The 15,322-nt window shown below is 39.0% G+C and overlaps 1 protein-coding gene across 1 annotated transcript in view; it reads right to left on the bottom strand.

Annotated features, from left to right (window-relative positions):
• gabbr2 (gamma-aminobutyric acid (GABA) B receptor, 2) overlaps positions 1-15,322 on the bottom strand; it is a 973,371-nt gene that overhangs the window by 369,330 nt on the left and 588,719 nt on the right. The window contains exon 3 of the mRNA XM_059972542.1: positions 9,494-9,664. Coding sequence (XP_059828525.1) covers positions 9,494-9,664 — 171 coding nt within the window. The remainder of the gene's footprint in view (positions 1-9,493; positions 9,665-15,322) is intronic.

Genomic DNA, 15,322 nt, shown 5'->3' with positions numbered 1-15,322 from the left:
ATAAATTAATTCCCTTTCAGTCATAAGCATTGATAATGGACAAGTGCCCTAAGAATGGGCAAGTGTACTGAAGTGCAACTTTGCCTGGGAATTGGGTGTAATTAAGTGATAGAGAACTTGGTAATTGTAGTATTAGTGAAGTTTGGAATGAAAAGCTGAGTTACAAACAATGGCCCCTACTCATTGTAATTTCAAAGAATGTGAGGGATCTCATCAAAACCTACCGAATGTTGAAATGACAAGATAAGGTGGATGTGGAGAGGATGTTTCTATGGTGGGGGTATCCAGAACTAGAGGACACAGCCTCAAAATTGAGGGGTGACCTTTTAGTAAAATATAAAGCAGTCTTTCCTTCCTTTTGTACGAGCAATTTAATATTAGAGGTAAGGAGGAATTCTTTTTAGCCAGAGAGTAGTGAATCTGTGGAATGCTCTGCTGGAGACTTTAGTGGAGGCCAAGTTCATGTGTATACTTAAGGTGGAAATTGATAGCTTCCTGATTAGTCAAGGCATTAAAGGATATGGTCAGAAGGCAGGCGTATTGAGTGGGATCTGGGATCAGCCATAATGGAATGGCAGAGCAGACTTGATGGGCTGAATGGCCGAATTCTGCTCCTATGTCTTATGGTGTACTGGAGGTAATGCTAATAAAGAGCAATGGAATATGTCCAGGAAGGTAGCCTGTCACATGGTAAGATCAGGACAAATTAAAATCCAAAAAACAACACAGAATTAGAAAACAAAAATATGAAATAGTTATTGAACTCAGCATATTGATTTACGATATTCTTGAACATTAAGTGACTTGGTGTGGAGCACTGTATTAGGGAGGCAGAGGAGAAGGCTACATGGAGCTGGCTGCAATCAGTTCAGACTGCCCTCAACCACAAGTGTGGGGTCCAGTACCCAATGCTTGGTACTACATCATTCAATGCTGAGGAGATTGACCAGAATGCAGCCTGGACTAGAGAGTGTATCTAATGAGCATAGGCTGAACGAGCTGGGCTTTTCTCTCTGTAGCAAAGGAGGATAAGAGGTGACTTGAAAACAGATGATAAAAGACATAGATAGAGTAGACAGCTAGATCCTCTTTCCCCAGGTAGAAATTGCTAATACAAAGGGTGTAATTTTAAGGTGATTGGAGGAAGTATAGTGGGGGGGATGTCAGAGGTAAGGTTTTTTTTAATACAGATACTGGTAGGTGTTTGGAATGCCCTGCCAGGGGCGGTGATGGAGGCAGATACATTAGGAGCAATTAAGAAACATGGATGATAGAAAAACGGAGGGCGATGTAGGTGGGAAGGGTTAAATTAATCTTAGAGTAGGTCAGAAGTTCAGCACAACATCCTGAGCATGTGGGTATCGAACTAAACTGTATTGTTCTATATTTATGTACATAACAACCATGCCATAACCACCAGGGAGAATACTGATCAAAGCAGAAATACATCGGGCTCCCAAAACAAGCTGACCATTCAGGCTTGCTGTAAATCAAGGCCTTCTCCTTTATATTCACTCAATACGTATGATTGAGATAGGGTGGGGATTGCAGAGTGGTTGAGGGCAAAGCATCAAATAGGGTGCCACCAGAAACTTCCAGTCAGTGAGAATTCATTCAAGGATAGGTGACAGCTCTTGTAATAAATGAAGTTTATTCTGAAGATAAATCAGAATCAGGTTTATTATCACCAGCGTGTGTCGTGAAATTTGTTAACTTAGCAGCAATAGTTCAATGCAATATATAATATAGAAGAAGAGAAAATAATAATAAATAAGTATCAGTATACGTATATTGAATAGATTAAAATTGTGTAAAAAAAAACAGAAATAATTGTATATTAAAAAAGTGAGGTCGTGTTCACAGGTTCAATGTCCATTTAGGAATTGGATGGCAGAGGGGAAGAAGCTGTTCCTGAATCTCTGAGTGTGTGCCTTCAGGCTTCTGTACCTCCTACCTGACGGTAACGATGAGAAAAGGGCATGTCCTGGGTGGTGGAGGTCTTTAATAATGGACGCTGCCTTTCTGAGACACCACTCCTTGAAGATGTCCTGGGTACTTTGTGGGCTAGTACTCAAGATGGAGCTGACTAGATTTACAACCCTCTGCAGGTTCTTTCAGTCCTGTGCAGTAGCCTCCTCCCCTCTCCCCATACCAGACAGTGATGCAGCCCGTCAGAATGCTCTCCATGATACATCTATAGAAGTTTTTGAGTGTATTTGTTGAAATGCCAAATTTCTTCAAACTCCTAATTAAGTACAGTCACTGTCTTGCCTTCTTTATAAATACATCGATTTGTTGGGACTAGGCTAGATCCTCAGAGATCCTGACACCCAGGAAGCTGAAACTGCTCACTCTCTCAACTTGTGATCCCTCTATGAGGACTGGTATGTGTTCCTTCATCTTAACCTTCCTGAAGTCCACAATCAGCTCTTTCGTCTGACTGACATTGAATGCCAGGTTGTTGCTGCAGCACCACTCCAATAGTTGGCATATCTCACTCCTATACGTCCTGTCATCACCACCTGAGATTCTACCAACAATGGTTGTATCTTCAGCAAATCTATAGCTATGCCTAGCCTCACAGCTGGACTTTGTGTGAAATATTTTAATCTACATTAGCTATCAAATAAATTAAATTCACAATGGCAAGGAGAAATGAAGACAAAACATGAAAATAATTAACAAGATTTTGGGTCATCTAATTGCAAAGTACCAAAGTGAAGATTTTATGTTTCAAATTATGAAACTAATTTAATAAAGATATAATAACAGTTGTAGGATTAATTAAATAAAGTATTGGTTTACAATAATTGAAAGCAGCCTCACATTGGCAGAATAAGATGATTGGAAATGGACTTCAAGCATGAAGGTGAAAAAAAACTATTTCTTCTATATACATTGCATTGTCACAAGTTTAGTGATAGTATTTCTTTATATTGAGATAAAATCATTATTAAAATGTAGACAAAGATGACAGGCAATCTGTACAAGTGGTCCCATAAACAGATATAACAGTCCAGTTAATTTGATATGATGCAATTAATTTAGAAGAAAATATAGGTCTGAACATTAGAAGTAATAAATAAATGTTGGACTGGATCATAGAATTATACAATACAAAATTAGACCCTTACAGTCCACATCATCTTTAGTGACTGATACCTATCTGCACTAATCACATTTGCCTTCATTAGATCAGTACAGTTCCACAAATTTCCTATCAAAATATCTGTACAAATACTTTTTTAAACATGATAATTGTACCTGCCTCTATACCTCCTCTGATAAGTACCAGGCTGGGTGAAACACATATCCCTCAGACCTCCTTAAAATTATTTCCCTCTCACTTTAAGCCTGTACCCTTTAGCTTGATCCTCACATGTCCAGGGAAATTTATTGACTATCATATTTATGCCCCTCATGATTTTATAAAACTGAACCCTCAGTCTCCTAATCTCCAGTGGGTACAAACACAGCCTATTAAACCTCTCTTCATAACTATAGCCTTCCATTTCAGACAATATCCTAGTAAATCATATTGCTACCACATTCTTCCTTTAGCATGACGATCCGAAATGTATACAATACTCCAAGGACTCTAACTACCTTTTGCACCATCACAATGTGACCTCTCAAATCTTATCTTCAAGGCCTCGGCCTTTGAGACCAAGCATATCAAATGCCTTCTTCACTGCTCTATCCACCTGTGCTATCATTTTCAAGGTGCTATGAACTTGTACCCAAAGTTCCCACTGTCTATCAGTGTAGCTAAGGCCTATCAGTGCCCTATGTGAATTTCAATTCCAATGTGCACTCTCTCACATTTCTCTGAAATACATTCCATCTGCCGCTGCTCTATGCAAACCTCCAGCAGATGTATGTCCCACTGTATTCTGAGATGAACTTCTTCAACATCTACAACTTTCAGATCATCAACAAACTTACCAATCAGATCACCTACATTCTCTTCCAGGTTATTTATGTATATTATAAACAGCAAATGTTCCTAGACCCAATCCCTGCAATATACCCTTGTTACAGATTTCTGGTCAATAAAGCACTCATCCACCATTACCATCCTCTGCTTTTCGTTACCAAGCCAATTTCAGACTCAATTTTCCAATATGCCTTATATCCTTTGTGCCTTAACATTCTAGACTACCTGACCTTCCAGGAATTTGTCAAAAGCCTTCCCAAAGTCCAGTAGAACAACATTATCTGCCTTGCTCTTATTATTTTTCATTAGCTCCTCAATGAAACTCAATCAGATTTGAGACATGATCTCCCTGCACAAAACCATGTAGACTCCTCCTAATCGGTGCCTATCTTTCCAAGTAAACATAGATCCTCTTCCACAAAATCTTCTCCAACAATTTCCCTACCACTGACAGAAGTTTCACTAGCCTACACTTTCCAATCTTACTTCTACTGCTCCTTTTGAACAGGGGACAACATTAGTTAACCTCCTGATCGATTAATGAAAGTGCTAAAGTTTCCATCAGAGCTCCAGTAATTTTCTCCTTTGCTTCCCTTAACATCATTGAATAGATCCCATCAGGTCCTGGGGATTTATCCACCCAAATCTACAACACTATTTCTTGTACTCCCTATGCTGGAAGAGGATGTAGATTTGTTGTTTTTCTAGTATTTTTCCTTGTAGTCTAACTTGCCTTTGCTTAGTTGTAATTTTATACAACAATAATTGTAAATTGTAATTGTTCAGTGACTTTTCCTAGTCATTGTAGTGCACCTGGTTTTGTATTTTCTCGAAGCTAAATTTTATGCCTCTTTCTTGAATTTCAGAAAACCTCTGAATCAATATAACCGGATCAAACACCTTCTTCCTAGCACCGAAATGTTGGAGAATGTTAGCATTCCCCTCTCCATCCTCCACATCCTCCTCTCTAGTGAGTACTGATAATAAATATTCATTGAAGATCTTGCTCATGCCCTTTGATTCCAGTCAGTATCTAGACAGTTGCCCATTTTATGTGTCCCGTTGTTCAACGCAAACATAGCTGAGCTTTTACCACACCATAATATTCCACTAACCTAACACCTCTTTATCATTCTAACATCCATGAATGTGCAATTGAATTTAGTTGTAGCTCGGTCCAAGTATGCAATATATGTTGTTAGATGCTAATGTTTATATCTGGATACTTCCATGAATAATCGGATTTGTCTTCTCCTCTCCTCTCCTCCTCTCCTTACCTCCACCCCTCTGCTGCCACCTCCACAATCTCCTTCCTCTTTCTTGCTCTATCCACCCAATTCAGAATCAGAATCAGGTTTATTATCACCAGCATGTGACGTTAAATTTGTTAACTTAGCAGCAGCGGTTCAATGCATTACATAATAAAGAAGACAAAAAATAAAATTAAATAATAATAAATAAGTAAATCTTTTACAGTATATGTATATTGAATAGATTAAAATTGTGCATAAAAAACAGAAATAAAACATATTAAAAAGTGAGGTAGTGTGCAAGAGTTCAATGTCCATTTAGGAATCGGATAGCAGAGGGGAAGAAGTTGTTTCTGAATCACTGAGTGAGTGCCTTCAGGCTTCTGTACCTCCTACCTGATGGTAACAGTGAGAAAAGGGCATGCCCTGGGTGCTGGACATCCTTAATAATGGACACTGCCTTTCTGAGACACTGTTCCTTGAAGATGTCCTGGGTACTTTGTAGGCTAGTACCCAAGATGGAGCCGACTAAATTTACAACCCTCTGCAGCTTCTTCCAGTCCTGTGCAGTACCCTTCCCCCCCCCCCCCAAATACCGGACAGTGATGCAGCCTGTCAGAATGCTCTCCACGGTACATCTATAGAAGTTTTTGAGTGTATTTGTTGACATGCCAAATCTCTTCAAACTCCTAATGAAGTACAGTCGCTGTTCCTTTGTCTTACCCTTCCTGAAGTCCACAATCAGCTCTTTTGTCTTACTAATGTTGAGTGCCAGGTTGTTGCTGTGACACCATTCACTAGTTGGCATATCTCACTCCTGTATGCCCTCTCAGCACCATCTGAGATTCTACCAACAATGGTTCTATCATCAGCAAATTTATAGATGGTGTGCCTAGCCACACATTCATGAGTACAGAGAGAGCAGAGCTGTGGGTTAAACACACAGCCCTGCCTGAGATGCACTAGTGTTGATCGTGAGTGAGGAGGATATGTTATCACCAATCCACACAGATTGTGGTCTTCCAGTTAGGAAGTGGAGGATCCAATTGCAGAGGGAGGTACAGAGGCCCAGGTTTTGTAACTTCTCAATCAGGATTGTGGGAATGGTGGTATTAAATGCTGAGCTATAGTCAATGAACAGCATGCTGACATGGATGTTTGAGTTGTCCGGGTGGTCTAAAGCTGTGTGAAGAGCCATTGAGATTGCATCTGCCGTTGTCCTATTATTTAACCAATTTACCCCCATTTGGTTCCAAGTTATTTACCTGTTCCCGAATAGTTCCCAATCTGTTTCCTTTTACTTACCTGAATCCAGAACTGGAGGAGCCTTGTGTTCCTGCTTAGCACTTCTCACTCCACTTGCTTCAGCCATTGTGCTTTTCTCTCTTTTTCTTCTCTCTATCTACCTCCAACTATCATTCACCTGTCATTGTCCTCTAACTCCACGTCCACCCTCCTCCCAACTTGGCATTACTTTACACCCTTCCTCAGCCCACCAATTCCCTCAGAACCCTTTCTTGCCACTCCCCTTCTCTCCATATTGACCATCTCACCTCTCCGCTCTCAGTCCTAATGTAGGGTGTTGACCCAAAATATTGACAATTTCTTTCCTTCTGCACATGCTGTACGTCCTACAGAATTCCTCTAGCTGATTGTTTGTTCCTTCACTTCCTCTGGAAGCTCATTCTAAACATTCACCTTTTAAATCTTCCCCTTCTCATCATAACCTTATGTTCCCTAGTTTGGAGGCCCTACCCTGGGGCAAAGATTATTACCATCTTCTTTATCTATGATTCTCATAATCTTAAACACTTGAATATGGATGCCCTTTATTTTCCTGCATTCCAAGGAATAAGGACCTAGCCTTTTCAAACCATCACCATGACAACATCCTTATAAATCTTTAACTCACTCTTTCCAGTTTAACCGTGTCTTTTATAACAGGGTGACCAAAATGGGTACAACATTTGAAACCCATCATGCCATCAGGTGAGTTCAGAATTAAGTAATTCTAGTATGTAAATCAATTCAGCACCTGAGGACAAGTAACCACTCTCAATAATAATAATTATGAAACTACTGCATTATCATAGAATCTCAGATAGTTCACTTATGCCCTTGAGGGAAGGTAGTCTGATTCCTTGTTCGATCTCACCAACATGAGACTGCAGACAATAATGTAATTGACTAAATGTGAATTGCTGAAATGACCCAGTGAGCCACTTAAATCAGAGTGATTGGGGTTGGCAATGAAATTCAGCTTTGCCGATGATGCCTGTATCCTGTGAATGACTAAAAAAGATCTATTTTACAACCTACAGAAACATAATTGAATATGCAGGCCAACAACAATTCAAATGAGGATAAACAGGTTTATATAGTGGGTGGTTTACAGCAGACAGGTTTTTCAATTCTGTTTTAGTTTAATATTTTAACCTCTGATGTAATTCTGGCATTTTATCTTCAGAAAATTAGGCTGTAGCACAAAGTCCTGGATAATCCAATGACAGCTCAAATAATGGGAATTGTATAGGTTCTTGTAATATCCTGGATAGCAATGAATATGATGATAATACCTTTGGACTTTGGTCATAACATATAGCTAGTTTGATCTATTTGGCCATTCTTGCAACTTTGATTTTTGTATTCATATCTTAATACAATCAAAAAACTATGATTGTGCTAGCAGAAATAGTGAGCCTTACCATATGGTGCTTGGATAACTGGTCTTTGCTGATCTGTGCACTTGAATCAGGATCTTCAAAGGAAATAAATTATACGCCACATTATCAGGGCCAAATCATGAGCCCGGGTGATCATTGTCCGGGAAATTTGAAGGCTTTGAAAATGAGTCTGAAAATTGCGGTTGATTTTTTAGGAATTTGATGCTAATCAGCTTTTTTATAGTCCAATATTTACCTGTCTTAACGAATTTTAGATAAACCTTTGTTTTAGTTTCGCTATGCTTACTAACGTTTTAATTACTAAAATGTATTTACATCAATTTCTGTCAATTCTAAACATCTGTTTATCAGCTCTTTCTGCCGGTCACTGTCAGGATAATGCTAGATAAATAGCTTCAGGAGGTGACAAGTGGCCTCTGCTTACAGGATAATCATGGAACAAAGCTCATAGTGACTATGGGAAGCTCAGAGCTGTAAAAGGAAGTGTGACTGCAAGCTGGTTCAATGAGCAAGTGCAGAGTGTGCTTCAAACACCACCTATCTCTACCACACACTTTCACAATACCAGCATTTTCTAACTCATGAGTTGATTTAATTTACACTTGTTGAATTAACATGTTTCTTTCTGCTCAAGTTCTTTTTACTCTTTCAAAAATGCTTTATAACTTTAATTCACATCAATGCAGCTCAATATCAAACATAGGCACTTGCCAGATGCATACATCATAATTATTTTACTGATTTATTCAAGATTTATTCAGCTAAAATTCAGCTAATCCACAGACCAAGAAATAATGCATCTTCTGAGTTCCTCTGCCGGTGCTAAGCTGTTGTAATCAAAGCACAGGTATCCTGTGGTGTGCCCTGTGTGTATCCTTCTGCTATCTCAATGTGATCTTTTCATGATCATTAAAAGTAAATTGAATCGAAATAGCTGTTAGAAATTTGGAGCAGAGATTTGTTGTGCTACAGCTGTGTTCAAACATTACAGGGAAAATAAGCTCAGCAGACTAACATTCATGTGTTTGTGTGGTTCATTAATACAATTAGAGCTGGATATTAGTAAATTCTTATTGTATAACTTCAAACTGTTTGCTTTCTCAATCTAACAGAGCCAACAGAAATGGACTGCACCTTGAATTGCGAGTGTTCTTGAACAAAAGTCTCCAAGTATTAAATGTGCAATGTCCTTCACGCTCAGGTAGTCTGTTGGCACACACTGTCAGTGTCACAATGAAAAAATGCCATGCAGATGATTATTGTTCATTCCCATGTACTCCTTTGAGAGGATTAACATCTGTTGAAGAATCTGTGGTTCATCTTCATTTGCTAGTGGTTTACAGTAGCTATTAATTTCAGTGATTTCTATGCATGTATCTCCTCAGAAATCAAGTTACAATATAACATCAGAATGGCAAACAACTAATACATAGACAACTGCAGTATATAAAGGGGCATGTGTTCTTCTTACAAAACTTTGAGATTGCTCTGAATACTGGGAACAAAGGTGGGGCAAAGAATCTTCCACTGGCAATAATAAACCTATCAGCACTATTGACACTGATGGTGAGTGGTCCAACATATACTTATCTTTCTGTATTAAAAAATGCAAGAAGTCATACCTCAGAAAAACGTTGTACATCCTGGGTCAAGGTTCCTACCCTACGCCAATGAAAATGTTTGAGGAACTTGACGACCGCAGGATTGACTGCGTTATCTGACGGAACTGTTCGGAAGAAATAGGGGTACTTCTTTTTATCAGCTAGGACTGGTGTAGTTGCAGCAAAGGAAAGCTGAAAGAAATTTGAAGATATTGTCAATATTTCAAAAGGAGACATCTTCCCATTGTACAGATATTACTACTAGAAGCCATAGTCTTAGAAACTTAGATTCCATAAATGACTAATATCAGTATATGGTACTGACCAGCAAAAGAGAAAATTCAATTCACTGAAATTATCAAACTATATCAATGCATTTTGATTTTCGAAATGTGTACTTAAAACAATTACTTTTGAGTTCTTTGATCTTTAGAAAAATCTGTTTGAATACCTTTGTGTTTTCTTCATAAAAAAGAATAAAGAAAGCTCAAAAAGAAACAAGACTACTCAGGCCATCAAGTCAATTTACTGAAGCATGACATGAATTCTATACCCTACCACTCCATTGGGGAGGTGCTTCAATATGCCACAGCTCTACACGATGAGATTTCATTTGTAATTCCTTCCTTTTTCCATTCATTTTTCCCCTTCATGTCTCTATAAAATACTTTGAGGGGAAGGTTTCCTCTTGAGGTCACCAAGTCGCCTAACTTTTTGCTGGAGAAACAGCAGCAAATTGTTTTTTTTATTGAATTGCTGTCTCTTACAAAGTTCTGATGGGGCATCAGAAGAAGCCTTAACATTTTGATGTGACTATTCTTCACAAGTCGTATTTGATACTGAATGTTAAAGAAGAACCAATTATGAAGTGCACTACAGACTAGCTCATTTTTGTTCTGAAATCCTATCGATTAATTCAAGAGATGTGGGCTTCACCGGCAAGAAGAACATACATTGCTATTCCTATCTGTCCCCAAACTGAGTGGCTTTCCATAAATTAAGGGGCAACTAATCTGTCATGGGAATGCAGTCACATAAAGCTTAGCCCTGCTGTGAATAGGCAATATCCATTCCTGAAGGAATTCAGTGAACTCTATTAGTGGGCTACACACCTATTAGTCAAAATATAATGAAGAGCTGATGCAAATATAAAATTAAGAAAATGTATGCATCAATTTAATAGTGCCAATTACCTAACTGTGCTATATTGGCTTAGTCATGCATGTCTGAAATTTGGACAGTTATACTTCAAATTTATGAACTAAAGAATTAACAGTGAATGAACATACATCTGCATTCTGATAAGAGCCCTCAGAAGGGACTGATGGCTAATTGTTGAAAAATTAAAGTACATTCTAAAAGCCCTAGAGTTACAGAGACAGTAGGATTGGACAGGTTAGTTATTCAATCTACTGATCAAATATTTGTGAATCAGAGCCAATAATGTGAAAAGTGCTTCAACTCCGGGGGGGGGGGGGCTTTTTCTTCTTATGAGAACTTGAATTTGGTCCTTTCCTCTGTTTTTGTTGTGTTCATAATGCCCTTGGGATAAAAATGAATTCCCTGAAACATCCAAATGTTCCCTGGAAGAGGCACTTCAAGAAATGTCTTCAGAAAAATCAATTGGATCTTTAGGAAGATATACATTTTATCACTGGTAAGTGTCACTCACTGTTGATAGTGATATAAATCAGGTCAGGGATCCATCTCTCATGGTTTTATTGTGCTCTTCAATCTTGACAAAGAATACTAGCTATATTGGGCAACCTCTGCCAATTGAATGGTTCCTTCCCAATGCTCAGACATTTAACGGAAACTTTTCAGGGAATACAAATCTGTTCTGATTTTTTCATTGTCTGCAAGTTCCTTGCTTAGCTCTACTCAACAGAGTGCTGATTCACACTGCTCTCTTGGTCCTTCAATCTAAATAGTAGCAGGTGGTATTCATGTACACTTTAAAAAAAACAACACCCACTCAGGCCCTGTGTGCCAGAGATGTCAGGAAGCTGGCGTGAAGCCCAGCTCTCTTCATTGTGGTCCACTGCTGCATCAAGAACCTGGTATAAACTACTGACTGTGTCTGGCATTCCCACAGTAATGAATTGTTAGAATTTGATGTGGAGAGACCACCTGTGAGGCTGGTTCTGGGATGGAGGGAAGGCGGGGAAGTTATGCGCAGCACCGTGAGTGCACACCAGTGTTAGGAACTGGTGTCACGGGGAGCGCCATTAGTAAAGTCCCTTGGGTGAGAAGAGCTATGCAGGCCAACAAAGAGGGGATGATAGCAATCACCATCAGCATCATCAGCATGAGCTGATGAAAGAGCCTTTAGCCCCCAGCTGTGCCCTGCTCTCACCTCTTCAGTCAGGGTGCACTCTGGGCCCCACATCCCACTGCTGAGGAGCTGCATCAGTTACCCAGACCGCACATCCCAATCCCACACAGGCAATCTCTCCACAGGAAACAGTGGAAGTTTGATGCTGTGGAAGCACCAGTGGCAGGCTGGGATTTTCACCTGTTCTTCACACAGCAACAAACAGCAGTGGGGAGATTGGTGGGTTGAACCAAATTCAAGTGCAATAGTGTACTTCTCAGTGCATGATGCTTAATAACACTAATTCCATTCACATCGTGATAAAGAAAGTGCAAGTATATTATCATTTAAACAAAGCATTTTTCGGACATCTATGGGAAAAGAATGGTGAAAAGTCCGGAAAAATGATAGCATACTTCAATAATAAAATACGGTCACTCTGAGAACTTGAAAGAACTTAATGTGTCAATGATTTTGAGAACTGTCTCTCATAATTCTTAGTGAAAACAGTTACTTAACTCTGTATTACTGAACAATTTATTTCTGTGCCTCCCTAGGCATTCTTCGAATGCAATCAGGAAGATTAATTGTTAGCTATTTGCCCATTAATGACATAGATTCTTGGAATACAATGCACTAAGTGGGATACTCTAATCAGGCACTGTTGCAACATCAAGATTTTAACATAAACCCCTGAGGCAGTTGTCCTTCAGTGCTGAAAGTTGTGTTGAATCAGGAAAAATGAGTTCATTCCAGAAAGATTAAATAGCTCTGCCACAGTTCTTCAGCTAACCAATCAATTGCCAATTGGTTTATTGAAAAATTGGCCAATAGATCAATGTGCCTTTCAAGCCAAACTGAAAGCTCCTTCCTTCAGCATGAGTAGCAGTTAATATTTCAGATTCACATACAAGTTCTTGGGCACTCTGAGAAACTGCAGTTCCTCACTGCAGTCCCTTTTTAAAAAAAGCACAACGTTTGCCATGTCATGAACTTCGATATGCATTTAAATCTGTCTATTGGCCCTGATTCAATAACAAAGATTATCTCTTCCAAGGGTTGTATTATTTAAGCCTTTCTACCATGTACTATAGTAACAATGTACTGGAGCTTTGGAATTATGCCCGAGGAAGACTTTTTATTCCTCATCTTAGAAAAAGAGAAATAGAGGCACACTAAAAGGGCTGTGGTACGATGGCACCAGAGGAAATACCTTTTGACAGTTAAGGAGACCATTGGTCTTTGTTCCTGTTGTGAGAAATGTGAAAACATGACACAATTGACATCCGTAAGTTTTACATTTAGATATAATCTGTTTCGTATCAAAATCTTGTCTTCCTTAAAACACAGAAACAAAAAAAGATATAGGTGATTTAGACCCTCAGGAAAATTTTAGCTTTCAGTTAAATTATGGGTGAACTCCTTCGACCACTGCGAACTGGAAAATCTACTGCCCCATCAAATTCATATTTGGAATTTTCAACGTCCATTCTTAAAAACATTTTTTTGAGTGAGGATTTCACTTTTGTGTGTGAGTGTTTCTAAAAGGAATAGATTGAATTTCATGTTGATGGAGAACTGTTCCTCACTCCATCACTAGAGGAAATAATATGTTTTTGACTATCCTATCAATTACTTCAGTCATCACATGCAATGGTACTTGATTACTCTTTCACGTTCTCTAATTTAATGATTAACAAGACAATACATTATCATGATTAATTTTCAAGTTAACCCTCAAGGCCATCATCTGGTATGATGCACACGAATGAAACGGGCTCCAACTGGAGCCATAAACAGCTGCAATATTACTTTCACTCCTTGTTTTCAGCTCCCCTGTGATACACATTAATGTTCTAATGCTTCTTTATGTACTTTTCGCAGACATTTTCAATCAGCCTCTTAAAACTATTCACTGTTCTGGCACATTTCAAGAAATATGTTACTAATCTAGTCGCCAAAAAAAAATTAAAGATCACTGGACTCAATGGCAACAGGCCTGTTGTACTCATGTCAGTCATAGTGAAGACTTTTGAAAGGATAGTCGTGTCATTTCTCGAATTTACAACTTAAATATTTCTAGATCCACTGCAGCTTACCTGAAGAGCCACAGACCTTGTTGATGATGCAGTTAGCATTGCCCTTGACTTAATACTATGACAAATTGACTCCATGGTACAGGTGTCAGGATTCTCTTCATTGATTTCAATGATCATCATCCCTGAGCTCTGCAAGAGACTCTATCCAAACCTGATGTTCCATGTCTGATCTACAGGTGGACCACAAAGTTACTCTCTGACAAGAGGCAGTATGTGAGGCCAGGCAAAGAATCTCCATATCCTGACAATCACTCAGCACTGATGTACACAGGGATGTTCTGTTCTCTCTTTGCACCAATGACAGCATCTCCGGTGATCAACTAGTTAAACTGATGAAGTTTGTGGATAATGCCATTGTTATAGGACTAATCACCAGAAGTGATGAAACCAAGTACCACCAGGAAGCAAACAAGCTGGTTTTCTGATGAAATCACAACAACTTGGAGCTGAATGCCCTCATAACCATGGAAAAACACATTGATTTCAGGAACAATGCGTCTCCTCTCCATCCACTCATCATCAACAACTCTACAATTAGCACTGTTTCAACATTCATGTTCTTGGGCATCATTATTTGTCAGATCCTCATCTGTAGAACCATATCTACTTCATTATCAGAAAGACTTGACAGAGAAAATACTTCTTATGCCAGTTGGCAAAATTCCATCTTCCTTAGAACATAGTGGTGCAATTTTATACTGCCATCTTAGAGAGCATGCTCGCAAGAGCAATTACTGTCTGGTTTGATGCAGTATCCTCTCACAATATATGGAAAAAACTGCAGTGAACTGTCAGGTCAGCAGAATAGGTCATTGGCTGTAGTCTACCATTACTACAGGACTTATATGTGTCCGGCAAAGAGAAGTGGTCAGGAAAAATTATTGCAGGCATCTTGCAAATTGCCTTTTCCAAAAAATCGTTTCTGGAAAGCTATATGGCTATTAAGACAAAAACTTCATGCTGTGGCGACCCATTTCCTGGCGCATCCGAACCGACTCACAATTAGATAGCCTACGGGGGTTTGCGAGCACAGAGGTTTGGAGCCTCTGCGCCATGGGGGGCTGGTTGAGGGAGGCTTAAAAGTGAGGCTGAAGTTTTCGAATAAAGTTTTTTCCTTCGACTGCAGTTACCGACTCCGTGTTGTAATTTTAGCGCTGCGTGTAGCACACCGCTACAATGCCAACTTAAAAATTTCTTCCCCAAGACAGTTAAACCCAATCAACTATTGTAGCTATCCGACCCCAACTCATTCACTGCACTCACTACCCCATTCTCATAAAGTAAATACTTTAAACCATTTTTCATATTGCTGTTTACATTGTAAGTACATACTGGTATTTCTGTAAATCTTGCTTCATATCTGTACTGCAATGTCATTTTTATTTTTTATATAATTCTTTATTCTTTACCATTGTTGAGTGTTGCTTCTTGTTGTAT

This window comes from Hypanus sabinus, chromosome 6 (assembly GCF_030144855.1).
Source record: "Hypanus sabinus isolate sHypSab1 chromosome 6, sHypSab1.hap1, whole genome shotgun sequence".
NCBI classification, from domain to species: domain Eukaryota; kingdom Metazoa; phylum Chordata; class Chondrichthyes; order Myliobatiformes; family Dasyatidae; genus Hypanus; species Hypanus sabinus.
The sequence above is the reverse complement of the archived record's forward strand: the minus strand, read 5'-3'. Positions and strand labels throughout refer to the sequence as shown.